The sequence below is a fragment of the Nerophis ophidion genome, linkage group LG08 (genome assembly GCF_033978795.1).
Source record: "Nerophis ophidion isolate RoL-2023_Sa linkage group LG08, RoL_Noph_v1.0, whole genome shotgun sequence".
In the NCBI taxonomy this organism is placed as follows: Eukaryota; Metazoa; Chordata; class Actinopteri; order Syngnathiformes; family Syngnathidae; genus Nerophis; species Nerophis ophidion.
Window position 1 is genome coordinate 61,966,676 of NC_084618.1, and position 14,543 is coordinate 61,981,218.

The 14,543-nt window shown below is 36.7% G+C and overlaps 1 protein-coding gene across 1 annotated transcript in view; it reads right to left on the minus strand.

Moving 5' to 3' along the window:
• Positions 1-1,906: 1,906 nt before the first annotated feature.
• Positions 1,907-14,543, minus strand: part of si:ch211-183d21.1 (uncharacterized) — a 38,586-nt gene continuing 25,949 nt past the window's right edge. Inside the window, exons 8-12 of the mRNA XM_061909271.1 lie at positions 9,985-10,172; positions 7,633-7,728; positions 7,374-7,538; positions 5,458-5,551; positions 1,907-5,286 (exon numbers count right to left, since the gene is read on the minus strand). Coding sequence (XP_061765255.1) covers positions 5,223-5,286; positions 5,458-5,551; positions 7,374-7,538; positions 7,633-7,728; positions 9,985-10,172 — 607 coding nt within the window. The 3' untranslated portion in view covers positions 1,907-5,222. The remainder of the gene's footprint in view (positions 5,287-5,457; positions 5,552-7,373; positions 7,539-7,632; positions 7,729-9,984; positions 10,173-14,543) is intronic.

Here is a 14,543-nt window from a genome sequence, read left to right on the forward strand (position 1 = left end):
CCACACCAAACAAGAATGACAAACACATTTCGGGAGAACATCCTCACAGTAACACAACATAACAAATACCCAAAATCCTTTGCATCCATGACAATTCCTGACTATTATATATACCGCACTAGCAGCAACCCCCCTCCTAGTCATATATGCAAAGGATTCTGGGTATTTGTTGTGTTGCGTTTATGTTGTGTTACTGTGAAGATGTTCTCCCGAAATGTGTTTGTCATTCTTGCTTGGTGTGGCTTCACAGTATGGCGCATATTAGTAAGAGTGTTAAAGTTGTTTACATCACAACCTTCAGTGTAACCTGTTGAGCAAGTATGCCTTGCAATCTTGTACGTGTGTTTTGCGTAAGCTGTATACAGCACGTTGCTGGACTGGCAAATGGTTCGTACATGTTGTTGAAGGTGTCAAAGACAATGGCTTCACAGCACGCCCTTATTCCCGTCACCTGAATGAGCACCATCGGATATTCGCGAGAACGTTAGCGGCTCCCATTGCCTTCTTTACCTTGTGACACGGGTCAAACTAGATCTTTTAGTGGTAAAGGTCGCCGACTCCGGATATTTAACAACGGGCGGGTGGCGGGCGGTTGCAGTTCTGATAAAATGTTGGTTCGGGTGGATGACGACTTTAGTGATGCTGTTGCGGATGATATATTGCCTATCCGCGCATCTCTAAACTGTACATAAGTGCAAGTTAAAGCTCTACAATGCAAAGCGAAAGCCTTTTATTAACAACATCCAGAAACGCCGCTGGCTTCTCTGGGCCCGAGATCATCTAAGATGGACTGATGCAAGTGTTCTGTGGTCTGACGAGTCCACATTTAAAATTTTTGGGGGAAATATTCGACATCGCGTCATCCGGACTAAAGGGGAAGCGAACCATCCAGACTGTTGCCGACGCAAAGTTCAAAAGCCAACATCTGTGATGGTATGGGGGTGCATTAGTGTCCAATGCATGGGTAACTTACACATCTGTGAAGGCACCATTAATGCTGAAAGGTACATACAGCTTTTGGAGCAACATATACTGCCATCTTAAGCGCCATCTTTTTCATGGACGACCCTGCTTATTTCAGCAAGACAATGCCAAGCCACATTTAGCACGTGTTACAACAGCGTGGCTTCGTAAAAAAAGAGTGATAATACTTTCCTGGCCCGCCTGCAGTCCAGACCTATCTCTCATCAAAAATGTGTGGCGCATTATGAACGACTGAAGCTCTACATAAAACACGATTGGGAAAGAATTCCACTTTCAAAGCTTCAACAATTAGTTTCCTCAGTTCCCAAACGTTTATTGAGTGTTGTTAAAATAAAAGGTGATGTAACACAGTGGTGAACATGCCCTTTCCCAACTACTTTGGCACGTGTTACAGTCATGAAATTCTAAGTTAATTATTATTTGCAAAAAAAAATAAAGTTTATGAGTTTGAACATCAAATATCTTGTCTTTGTAGTGCATTCTATTGAATATAGGCTGAAAATGATTTGCAAATCATTTTATTCCGTTTATATTTACATCTAACACAATTTCCCAACTCATATGGAAACAGGGTTTGTATAATATTATTAAAATAATAACAATATTTTTTGTGGAGGGCATACTGTAAGAGGTCATTTCACAGTGCAATGTTGTACAATCGTGTGACCACTAAGGGCATTGCAATAGTATTGCACAGGACCTGAAATGTCACAGTGTGGATATAATGTGACAATTATGGTATGATGTTGCCATGGTGATGTCCCTAAATCCCCACTGGAAAGCTTGTTTTGTGTTGCACAGCTTGAAGCTATAATTAGACCTCTAAAGGGAAGCACAAAGTGCAAAGTGTAACGAGGGGGAAATGAAAATGAAGGATTCAACAAAATACAGACACCAAGCAAACATTATGAAGGATAAGAAATAAGTATGAGGGAGCCTTTTATTTCAAATCTGACTAGAATGGACGAAAGAAAGAAGCAAGAACTCGCCTTTCCAGTTGTACGTGTAAGTGCAAGAATACTTTATACACAAGAGTATTTTAGTACTGATGTCTTTTTTTTTTCTGTGAAAAAATTGGACTCAACGAAGTTTTTGTCCAAACTCTAAAAAGGTTGATGAATTATTTAGACTGTACAACAATTTCCTAATTCCACAAAACATTTTAAAGGCATTATTTTACAAAATTAAAACATAAAAGATACAGTACAAAACTTTACAGTAAAACGGTCATTTTACATCATGTGCCCAGGTCAGGTCAATAAGGTTTATCATCATGATCAATAATAATAGCAATTATTTAAAAATGTGGGAAAAAAAAAATACAGCCGACATTGTAAAATACAACAAAAATCATTTTAAAATCAGTTCCTGGCACTTTGTGTTGGCACTAAAAAGAAGGACTAGAGCCACACTGAAATGAAAAGAAAAGAAATATTTTAAAAAAAAGGTTGCAATAGACCATTCTTATTTGTTTGGTTTTTTAGAAAAACAACAATATTACAAGAGTAAAGTCAAAATATCCTGAGAAAAAAGTCCTGTTATAAAAATTTCGAGAAATACTCACAATTTTGCATAGCTTATGTTAGGTCAATCATAAGATTTCAAGAATACATATCACCAGAAAAATAACAATTTGACAATATTACTATTTTTTTATTTAACATTGTAGTTGATTTATGAAAATCCTATTTTAATTTCTATGAGGTTAAAGTTGTAGTTTAGCAAAAATGACATAAAAATATTGCTGAAATAAAACCCTAATAATTGTACAAGAGCAAATTAGTAATGATGTAATAATTTGAATTTTGTAATTTTACACAAAAAACATTATATTGCAAGAAAAGTCATAAAATGAAAAATGCATGAGGAAAACACTCATAATTAAAACAATGCCAATGTTGTATAGCAAAATATTACTGCATTACAACAAAGTCACGATATTAAGAGGTAAAAATACCATCCATCCATCCATTTTCTACTGCTTACACCCCTTTGGGGTCGCGGGGGGGCGCTGGTGCCTATCTCAGCTACAATTGGGCGGAAGGCAGGGTACACCCTGGACACGTCGCCATCTCATCGCAGGGCCAACACAAATAGACAGACAACATTCCCACTCACATTCACACACTAGGGCCGATTTAGTGTTGCCAATCAACCTATCCCCAGGTGCATGTCTTTGGAAGTGGGAGGAAGCCTGAGTACCCGGAGGGAACCCACGCATTCACGGGGAGAACATGCAAACTCCACACAGAAAGATCCAGAGCCCGGGATTGAACCCTGACTCCTCAGGTCTTTCGTATTGTGAGGCAGACACACTAACCCCTCTGCCACTGTGAAGCCCGGTAACAATACCAATTAGTACATTTAAAAAATGTAATAATGTAAAAAATCATAGTAAAAAATATATGTATATGTGTATATGCTGTATAATAATTGATGAGTATAACAGTTTGGCAAAATAATTATAATTTTCATGACGCGAGTCTTGTAATTTCAAGCTCAAACATCATAATATTATGAGGGTAAATGCACGTCACTATATTGTAATTTTACAAAAATAACATTGTTAAATTACAAGGAAACAGAAATGCATGAGGAAAATAATTACAATTGAACAACATAGTCACAATATTAAGCGATTTACGTCATAATGAAGAAATGTAATGATGTTTAATAACATAAATTGCATCATAATAATAATAATGAAATGAGATACGGATGGGATTCATATGGCCCCATTCCTGGTGGATTTTTAGTCTGCTAAAAATGATAGAAAACGCCACTCTACATAGCAACTAACACTGTGGTCAAAATGATCTTAAAATACATTTTAGGATATTTCATATTTTAGCGCCATCTGGCGGGTAAGGTGGATAGTGCACGCCCCAAATTGGTCATGTTTCATGTGTCAGGTAAACTGTGACGAATGTGGCCATATACCGTATTTCCTTGAATTGCCGCAGGGCATATAGTATGCGCCTGCCTTGAATTACTGCCGGGTCAAACTCGCGTCCCAAAATAATTAGCGCACGCTTAGTATTACCGCCTGGTCAAACTCGTGACGTCGCGAGTGACACTTCCCCTGTCATCATTTTCAAAATGAAGGAGGCAGATTTCAATACCGGTAATTTGAAATCGCATAAACGGAAGAAGATTAAGAGCTATTCAGTAAGATTTAAGGTCCAAGCTTACATCACACTCAAATTGTTACTGCATATCTTTGGTAAGTGCCGGAGTGAGAAGAGATTTTAAAATAATTAGCGCATGCTTACTTTTACCGCATGCCTTTGGTAAGCGCAGGAGTGAGAAGAGGTTTTAAATTAATTAGCGCCGCGGCAGCAATTCAAGGGAATACGGTAAATCCCCTTCCTACTGTACTGTATCGTATTTATGAATAAATATTTTTAATTATAAATGTAAATTTTGATAGTGTTTCTGATTATATAACTTTTTTAAATAAACCCAATATAAAGCCAATCAAATATTTTAAGACACTTTCTCATTCATAAGCATTTGTGTGTGTTCCAAAACTTTTGACTGCTACTTTTAATTCTGTAAATCTTCTCAGGATCTGATGACTTCCACTCTCACATTATTATGAATGCAAATAATTGTTCTAGTCAGAGTGGCACTAATTCTCCTTAGTAGGACTGGCTTGGATGTCTACTGGCTGCAGTAGACAAGGTCCCTTGCAAGTGAGAGCCCAGCTATATTCATAAAAGGCACAGCAAACCGTTCTTCATCTCAGATTTCGCCAGAAAGCTCAAGCAACATAAAACAAAGCCCACGAATAATAAATGAAAATTGTATTCCACATCACATCCCTTTTTTACTTCAGTAAAATGTAAACAGCTTGCTTCACGTCAGTGGTTACAGTTCATCTTTACGCCAAGACCAGGAAGGTAAGGACATTAAACTTCCCACTATCGGCTCGTTTTTGTCCCACATTAAGAAAAAGGAGTTTTTTTTTCCTCTCAAGTATCAAAATTCCCTGCACCTTAGTGCCAAAAGACCACACTTCAAAGTCCTGTTCACACAGCAGTAACACACACTGACCTTTAGAAAAAAATGCGATGTCATTATTTTCAGCATCTCGCACACACACACGCACACACACACATGCACACACACACATGCACACACACACACACACACACGCACGCACGCACGCACGCACGCACGCACGCACACAACACACACACAACATGAATTCCTTCTAATCACTTCTACTTCCTGGATTATAGATCTGATAGTCCCTCTGCATTCTCGCTCAGCTCCATGGTGGAATAATCCAAAGGACGCCTAAAAGCATAGTAACACAAAAAATGCATCATACTGTACATGCATGTAGAGATTACTATCAATATGGTATTAATTTATTCACAATCTATCATCAAACACACACAAATACACAAAATTCAAGTATGTGTTGGGCAAATGAGAGTAAAAATAACTGTAAAGACAAATGCTTACCTCCTTCTGTAGAAATATGTGAATAGAGCAGCTCCAAGTGCTAGCAGCAGAAGTATTGCTACTATAAGGCCAATCTGTAAGCCCAGTGTCGAACCTATGTAGCACACAGACACTTACTTATTCTTCATTATATACTATAAATATTTATTGTTAGGGACATTATCCAAAATTACCTCTTACATAACACTACTGAAATGCTCTCACATAAAAAACTGAAATGTTTTTCTCTCACACATACTACTTAAACACTCTCATAAACACCACTGAAACACTCTTATACAGTCTACTGAAATGCTCACAAATAAACAATTGACATGTTTTTCTTTCACACACACAGTACTGAAACACTTTCATACACACTACTGAAACACTGTCACACAAACAACTGAAATGTTTTTCTCCCACACAGACTACTGAAACACTCTCATACACACCACTGAAACACTCTTATACAGGCTACTGAAATGCTCACAAATAAACAACTGACATGTTTTTCTTTCACACACACACTACTGAAACACTTTCATACACACTACTGAAACACTCTCACACAAACAACTGAAATGTTTTTCTCCCACACAGACTACTGAAACACTTTCATACACACTACTGAAACACTCTCACACAAAAAACCTGAAATGTTTTTCTCCCACACATACTACTTAAACACTCTCATAAACACCACTGAAACACTCTTATACAGTCTACTGAAATGCTCACAAATAAACAACTGACATGTTTTTCTTTCACACACACACGACTGAAACACTTTCATACACACTACTGAAACACTGTCACACAAACAACTGAAATGTTTTTCTCCCACACAGACTACTGAAACACTCTCATACACACCACTGAAACACTCTTATACATGCTACTGAAATGCTCACAAATAAACAACTGACATGTTTTTCTTTCACACACACACTACTGAAACACTTTCATACACACTACTGAAACACTCTCACACACACAACTGAAATGTTTTTCTCCCACACAGACTACTGAAACACTTTCATACACACTACTGAAACACTCTCACACAAAAAACCTGAAATGTTTTTCTCCCACACATACTACTGAAACACTCTCATACACACCACTGAAACACTGTTATACAGGCTACTGAAATGCTCACAATTAAACAACTGACATGTTTTTCTTTCACACACACACTACTGAAACACTTTCATACACACTACTGAAACACTCTCACACAAACAACTGAAATATTTTTTCTCCCACACAGACTACTGAAACACTCTCATACACACCACTGAAACACTCTCATACAGGCTACTGAAATGCTCACAAATAAACAACTGACATGTTTTTCTTTCACACACACACACTACTGAAACACTTTCATACACACTTCTGAAACACTCTCACACAAACAACTGAAACAGTCTCACACAAACAACTGAAATGTTTTTCTCCCACACAGACTACTGAGACACTCTCATACACACCACTGAAACACTCTTATACAGGCTACTGAAATGCTCAAAAATAAACAACTGACATATTGTCTCTTTTCTTTGAAACCATTTTGGTCATATCTTCACTTATAAACATCAATTGATGTGGACAATAACATTGCATCCTATGATTGTCTAAAAGCTATCTGATGTATGTGGCATAAAATTTGTTGCACAAATAAAGTCAGTGAAAATTAAACCACCAGGTCATTAGAAAAAAATGCCATAAAATGTGAAAAAAAACTCAAGAATTGTGACATCAATACAAAATATTGTATTTTTTGTACAAAATATGGTTAGATTTTGCAAAATGTTGTTAATGAAGAACTATAAAAATATTGTTACAAGTTTGGCAATTTAACAAAATAGTTACAACTTGGTAAAAATGTACACAATATAGTTAAATGAAGGGTCTACAGTGACTTCACTAACCTGTGCTGGTGCGGCGATCCGTGGTAGGGGTGGTGCAAACATCCGCCTGTACGTGTGAGACGTTAATGGGGGCCATCTGGAGGATGAGGGTCCTCTGATGGTCCGACAAGGCCCGGATCTTCCCCCAGACGCGCAACCAGCCAGACACGCAGGAGAAATTTGCTCCTTGAACAAACACAGCAAGAAGATGCGTACATTGAGCAGTGTTCTTCTTACCACTCATGAAGCTTTGTGTGACAGAACATTCTTGTAAATTCACCTTGGAGGGATAAAGCAGAGATTCCACAGAGACACTTCTGCTCCAGATAGTCCGCCACTTGTGAAACTCGACTGCCTTGAATGAGACCGCTGCAGTCTGCACAAAACACACCACACTGTTAGCACCTGTGGTGACTTCATTTATTAACACACTGTACGCTATACACTAATTTTTAGCACTCCCGTCTTCTTTTCATGCAAACGTTTTTAAATGTTATCTGCCAGCTGTAAATTACAATACATAAATAATATAAGACCTTTAGTCACATTATTAGGTACACCCGTACACTTGAATATTATTGGTAATCCACATGTGTAAAGATGGCCCCCCTTATAATTGCCAATGTTAAAATAACACTGCCATTTTATGTGCTGTACACATTTTCATTTTTAAGATATCCTAAAATACATTTTCTGACTAGTGATGTCATGCAGCCCCCGCGCCACGTCAAAATCTCCCTAAAACTGTCCTGTGTTTATGCAACGTTTGCACTGCAACATTTTTTCGTTTTTATGTTAACGTTTTGTACTTATGTTATTAATGTGTTATTATTCACAACCAGCTCGCAACCATGTCAAAATCCTCATAAACATGTCCTATTCGTTTGTGCTGCAATTCTTTTGTGTCTAACTATTATAGTTTGTATGCTATTAACGTTATATACTTGTTATAATATTAACGTATTATCATTCATACCCAGCTTCCCTATGGAAGTAGAATTGTCTCACATCAACTTATATATATATCAATATGATATTAATACATATGCATATAATAATAAATATACAAATAAACAAATAAATTGTATAAATAAACGCATATTCGTAAATATATTTTTGAGATTTGAAAATATATACAAATACAATTTATAAATATAAAAATGTGACATACAAATAAATCAAGAATTTGTATGAATAAAAATGTATTCGTAAATATATTTTTGAGGTTTGAATATAAAGATGCTTGATGTTGTATTTGTATTTGCATATGTGGATCGCTTTTTTGCTTTTGTGTCGATGAGACATTCCTCCCACAAACCAGATCCACATATAACTGTGACCTGCACACTCCCCTGAACAACCAGCAGAGGGCACTGCAGCCAGAGTGGTCTGGGTCACAGAGCATTATTTGCATTATATGCAAAATGCCCAGAGTTCTCTGCACAAAAACAATCCACGTCTTTACAAAGAGAACGCACAACGGGCCTGAGCTAGCTAACGTTAGCGTTGTATTAGCTAATGCTAATGTATACAGGTAATCTGAAAGACCGTGCTAGCTGCTTATTTTATTGTATCAATGCCGTTGAATGACCTTGTCCCGATGTAGATATTGATTTCTAATCAGTGCAATGTGTGTCAAATCATACCAAAAGTCATGACGTAATATGACCCTCCCTGGTGTGCCTTTGAATGGCTTGCCAATGTCTGCACGTTCTGGCTGCAGTGCCCTCTGCTGGCTGTACAAGGGAGGGTGTAGGTCACTTTAATTTGTGCATCTGGTTTGTGGAATGAATGTCTCATCGACACAAAAGCAAAAAAGCGATCCACATATGCAAATTCAAATACAAATACAAAATAAAGCATATTTATATTCAAATCTCAAAAATATATTTACAAATACGCGTTTATTTATACAAATTATTTACTTATTTGTATATCACATTTGTATTTGTATATTTATTAATGTATGCATATGTATTAATATCATATTGATATATATAAGTTGCTGTGAGACAATTCTACTTCCATACTTCCCAAACTTGTCCCATTTACTGCGAACATTTTTTGTCTAACTCTTGTAGTTCGTATGTTATCAACCTTTTATTATTCATAACCAGCCCTATGCCCACCATTACAAAATCTCAAAAAACTCGTCCCGAATGTTTGTGCTGCATTCGTATTTTACTGTTTTAATATTATTAGCGCATAAATAACATGTTATCATTCATAACCATCTCCCCCATCAATCGTTTGGGCTGGTTTGTGCTGCAAAAATATTTGGTCTAACTGTTGGAGTTTTTCTGTTATTACTGTTGTATACTTGTTATATTAATAATGTGTTATTATTCATAACCAGCCCAACCACGTCAAAATCCCCTTAAATGTGTCCAATTTATTTGTGCTACAAAATGTTTTCGTCTATTATAGTTATTAACATTTTATAATTCATAACAATCTCCCCAAACTTGTCCCATTCAATTGAGCTACATTTTTTGCCTAATTATTATAGTTTTTATGTAATGGAACTGGTTATAAATAATAGCACGTTATTAACATTAAAACAACAAAACATTAATAACATAAAAAGTACAATTCATCCAATAACTTTTCAGTGGCTGTGCCATATATTTACCTCCCGACTCCGCCGTCAGCCAGTCGCTGAACAGCGGTCCGAGACAAATATCGATCTGACTCGAGAAGGCGGAGCTTGGGCAGATGTTGCTGTGGCGAGGCGTCGGCGAAGACGTGGTCCAGGAAGAGGGGCTCCGCGCCTCACAGCACACACAACGGCTGAGGGACACCAGACCGTCTTCCACCGACCTGCATACATAAATATGCACATAACAATACGCGTCATATTAACACAAAACAACTACACAAGTCTTACTATTTAGAGTTCTGGTTTTGCAACCAGTTGTGATGATAACCATAGAACAACACAACTACTAAGTGACATCTGTAAGCATCTTCAAAAGGGTTAGTAATTTTGCTTTCATAATATCATACAACCTAATCAATCAATGAATCAAACTTAATTTATAAAGCACTTTTCATACATAAAAGAAATGCAACCCGAAGTGCTTTACAGTCTTAAAAAAAAAAAAAAATACCCCGGTGACCCATATGCCCCATCATCACATATGTACGCACGGACACAGATACCAAACACAAACACAGACACACATATGCAACTTTAAGGACAAATGATTGTATGGCTGAGTAAAAAGGAGACATGTGAGTTAACACTATCACAGGAGCCATCTGCACCAGGAGGACACCAGACCACGGCCACCAGGACACTGACACAAAAGCGCCCCCACAGTACGACTGGTAATGTGACAATCTGTCACTTTATTCCTTTTAATTTTCATGTTTTTGTATTTACTTCCTGTTCAGTGCTCTTACTTTGTTGTATTTCCTGTTTAATTCACGAGCACTGTTGTTTTTCTCTTTTCGTTGATTGGCAGCGGTTCACACCTGCTGTCAATCAAACTACTGCCTGTTTATGTTTCACTCGAGCACTCCTCAGTGCTCAAAGATAAATCTATGTTTGGTGAATTTACGATGCAAGACTGCTTTATGTTTATTTGTTTTCTTATGAGTTCTGAATTAAATTCCTCTTACCTTCACTCCTCTGTCCTGGATTCTTGCATCATCGGGGACACACAACTGCAGCCATGCGAGTACCCAACAAGTAACCCATTAATGTTGGAAAATAAAAATAATAAAACTTGTAAAATAGTAAGAACCATGAGTAGATAATAATAAAGATAAGATAATTAATAAAATACGAGCAAGAGATGTGAAGATTAATAGAAAAATAAAATGAATATCCAGTAAATCAGGGGTCACCAACCTTTTTGAAACCAAGAGCTAATTCTTGGGTACTGATTAATGCGGAGGGCTACCAGTTTGATACATACTTAAATAAATTGCCAGAAATATCCAATTTGCTCAATTTACCTTTAATAAATTAATACATATATGTATATATATATATATATATAATGGGTATTTCTGTCTGTCATTCCGTTGTACATTTGTTTTCCTTTTACGGAAGGTTTTTTGTAGGGAATAAATGATGAAAAAAACACTTATTTGAACGGTTTAAAGGAGGAGAAAACAGGAAACAAATTTAAATTAAATTTTGAAACATAGTTTATCTTTAATTTCGACTCTTAGAAATTCAAAATTCAACAGAAAAAAAGAAGAGAAAAACTAGCTAATTAGAATCTTTTTGAAAAAATAAAAAAAAAGAATTTATGGAACATCATTAGTATTTTTTCCTAATTAATATTAATTTTAGATTTTTGATGACATGTTTTAAATAGGTTAAAATCCAATCAGTATTTTGTTAGAATATATAACAAATTGGACCAATCTATATTTCTAACAAAGACAAATCATTACTTATTCTACATTTTCCAGAACAAAAATTTTAAAAGAAATTCAAAAGACTTTGAAATAAGATTTAAATTTGATTCTAAAGATTTTCTAAATTTGCCAGAATAATTTTTTTGAATTTTAATCATAAAAAAATTGAAGAAATATTTCACAAATATTGTTCGTCGAAAAAACAGAAGCTAAAATGAAGAATTAAATTAAAATGTATTTATTATTCTTTACAATAAAAAAATTAATTTACTTGAACATTGATTTAAATTGTCAGGAAAGAAGAGGAAGGTATTTAAAAGGTAAAAAGGTATGTGTTTAAAAATCCTAAAATCATTTTTAAGGTTGTGTTTTTCCTCTAAAATTGTCTTTCTGAAAGTTATAACAAGCAAAGTAAAAAAATAAATGAATTTATTTAAACAAGTGAAGACCAAGTCTTTAAAATATTTTCTTGGATTTTCAAATTCTATTTGAGTTTTGTCTCTCTTAGAATTAAAAATGTCGAGCAAAGCGAGACCAGCTTCCTGGTAAATAAATAACATTTAAAAAATAGAGGCAGCTCACTGGTAAGTGCAGCAATTTTTAGAACAGGCCAGCGGGCTACTCATCTGGTCGTTACGGGCTACCTGGTGACTGCGTGGGTGACCCATGCAGTAAATAAATAAATATAACTAAAAGAAATATTGCATAACTAATAGGATAAAAAGTAAACTACATATCATTTCAATAAAATAATTAATATAAGGTAAAAGCCAAATCATAAAGGTGGATCTTAAGCCTGCTCTTAAAAACATGAATGTTCTCTGCAAGCGGTTCCATGACGGGGGCCATAATAATGGAAAGATGCCATCCCGTGACTTTGTGTCCTGACTTTTTGGAATAATTAGGAGATGAGTGCCGGAGGATTTTAGGGCCCGAAGCCTCAGAGGGTAAAAGCAAATCCGAAATATAAGAAGGCCCAATGCCATAAAAAAACATGTATAAACCATAAGAAGAACCATACAATTGACCCTAAAACACATGGGGAGCCAATGCAGAGATTTTAAAACTGGTGTAATGTGAGCCCGCCTTCTGGTCTTAGTCAGGAATGTACAGTACCCCACCTGAGCAAACTAAAGCCAAAGAAAAGCACTTGGAAACGTATATGATGGAGAGAAAAATGGGACACAACATCATCATCATCATCAACACAACGCAAAAAATCTCTCACCCAGAGCTCCACAAACCACGTTAAACCCAGATTCCGATCTAACAAAGGTCTTAACTCATTTTCTTTCTATGCCACATCAATGTGGAATGCAATCCCAACAGGTGTAAAACAAAGTGCATCTCTATCCTCCTTCAAAACCGCTCTAAAACAACACCTCCAGGCTACTTCAACCCTTTACTAATACCCTCCTCCATTCACATCCCATTTCACTGGATTGTAAATAACCTAATGTAAATAATCAAATGTACTTCTAATGTATATACTTGTTCTTATGTTATCTGAACTCACTATGTTCTCTGCTGGCTGTACATATCCTACTAAGTAAGACCTACACTGTTTCAATGTCCATTTCTCTGTTGATGCAATTGTTGATGACTGAAGTGCTGATATCAACCAAAGCTCCTCATCCCACCCCCCGGATTGTAAATAATGTAAATAATTCAATGTATATACTATGATGATTAACTTGTGTGATGATTGTATTATGCTGATAGTATATATTTGTACCATGAATTGATTTACGTGGGCCCCGACTTAAACAAGTTGAAAAACTTATTCGGGTGTTACTATTTAGTGGTCAATTGTACGGAATATGTATTGAACTGTGCAATCTACTAATAAAAGTTTCAATCAATCAATCAATCAAAAGGAGGTATGAGTCAATGAGTGTGTGTCTTTTAACCTATTTAACCTAAATCAGGGGGACAGGGTGGGTTGGGTGATAGAGCAAATTGAGGGTTCCTGGTTCGATCCCAGCTTCTGCCATCTTAGTCATCTCCGGCGTGTCATTTGCATGGCAGCTCCCGCCATCAGTGTGTGAATGTGTGTGTGAATGGGTGAATGTGGAAGTAGTGTCATAGCGCTTTGTACCTTGAAGGTAGAAAAGCGCTATACAAGTATAATCCTTTTTTTAAAATTATTACAAGGAAAATGTAGGAAACATCCCAAAATGAAGATTAAGAAGAAATGTGAATGTGAGTGTGAATGTTGTCTGTCTATCTGTGTTGGCCCTGCGATGAGGTGGCGACTTGTCCAGGGTGTACACCGCCTTCTGCCCGATTGTAGCTGAGGTAGGCGCCAGCGCCCCCCGCAACCCCGCAAGGGAATAAGCGGTAGAAAATGGATGGATGGATGGTGTTGTCCTTTAATGTGTGCAGCAAGCTGTTGGAGATCTTTTTTCAGTCTGTTGTGGTCAGTGCCCTGTACTTTGCAGTGGTTTGTTGGGGGAGCAGCACCAGCAAAAGGGACTTAAACAGGATTGACAAACTGATCTGGAAAGTCGGCTAAACCATTGGCCCGCAGTTGGAAGAGTTTGTGTCAGTGAGGGACAGGAGGACACTGAACAAACTGCTCGCCATTATAGACAATCCTGACCAGCCACTCCACCAGACTATTGAGGGACAGCGGAGTTCATATTCCAATAGGCTCAACAGCTTTGTTCCCGCAGTGTTTGAATCAAGAACTCCTTCATTCCGCACTCTATCCAGCTGTATGATCACTTGCAATACAGCAATAGATGATATCTGTCTATTACCTGACCGCTTCTACTCTCTATTTTATGCTGGCCTTTTTTTTTTTTTGCTGCAGCT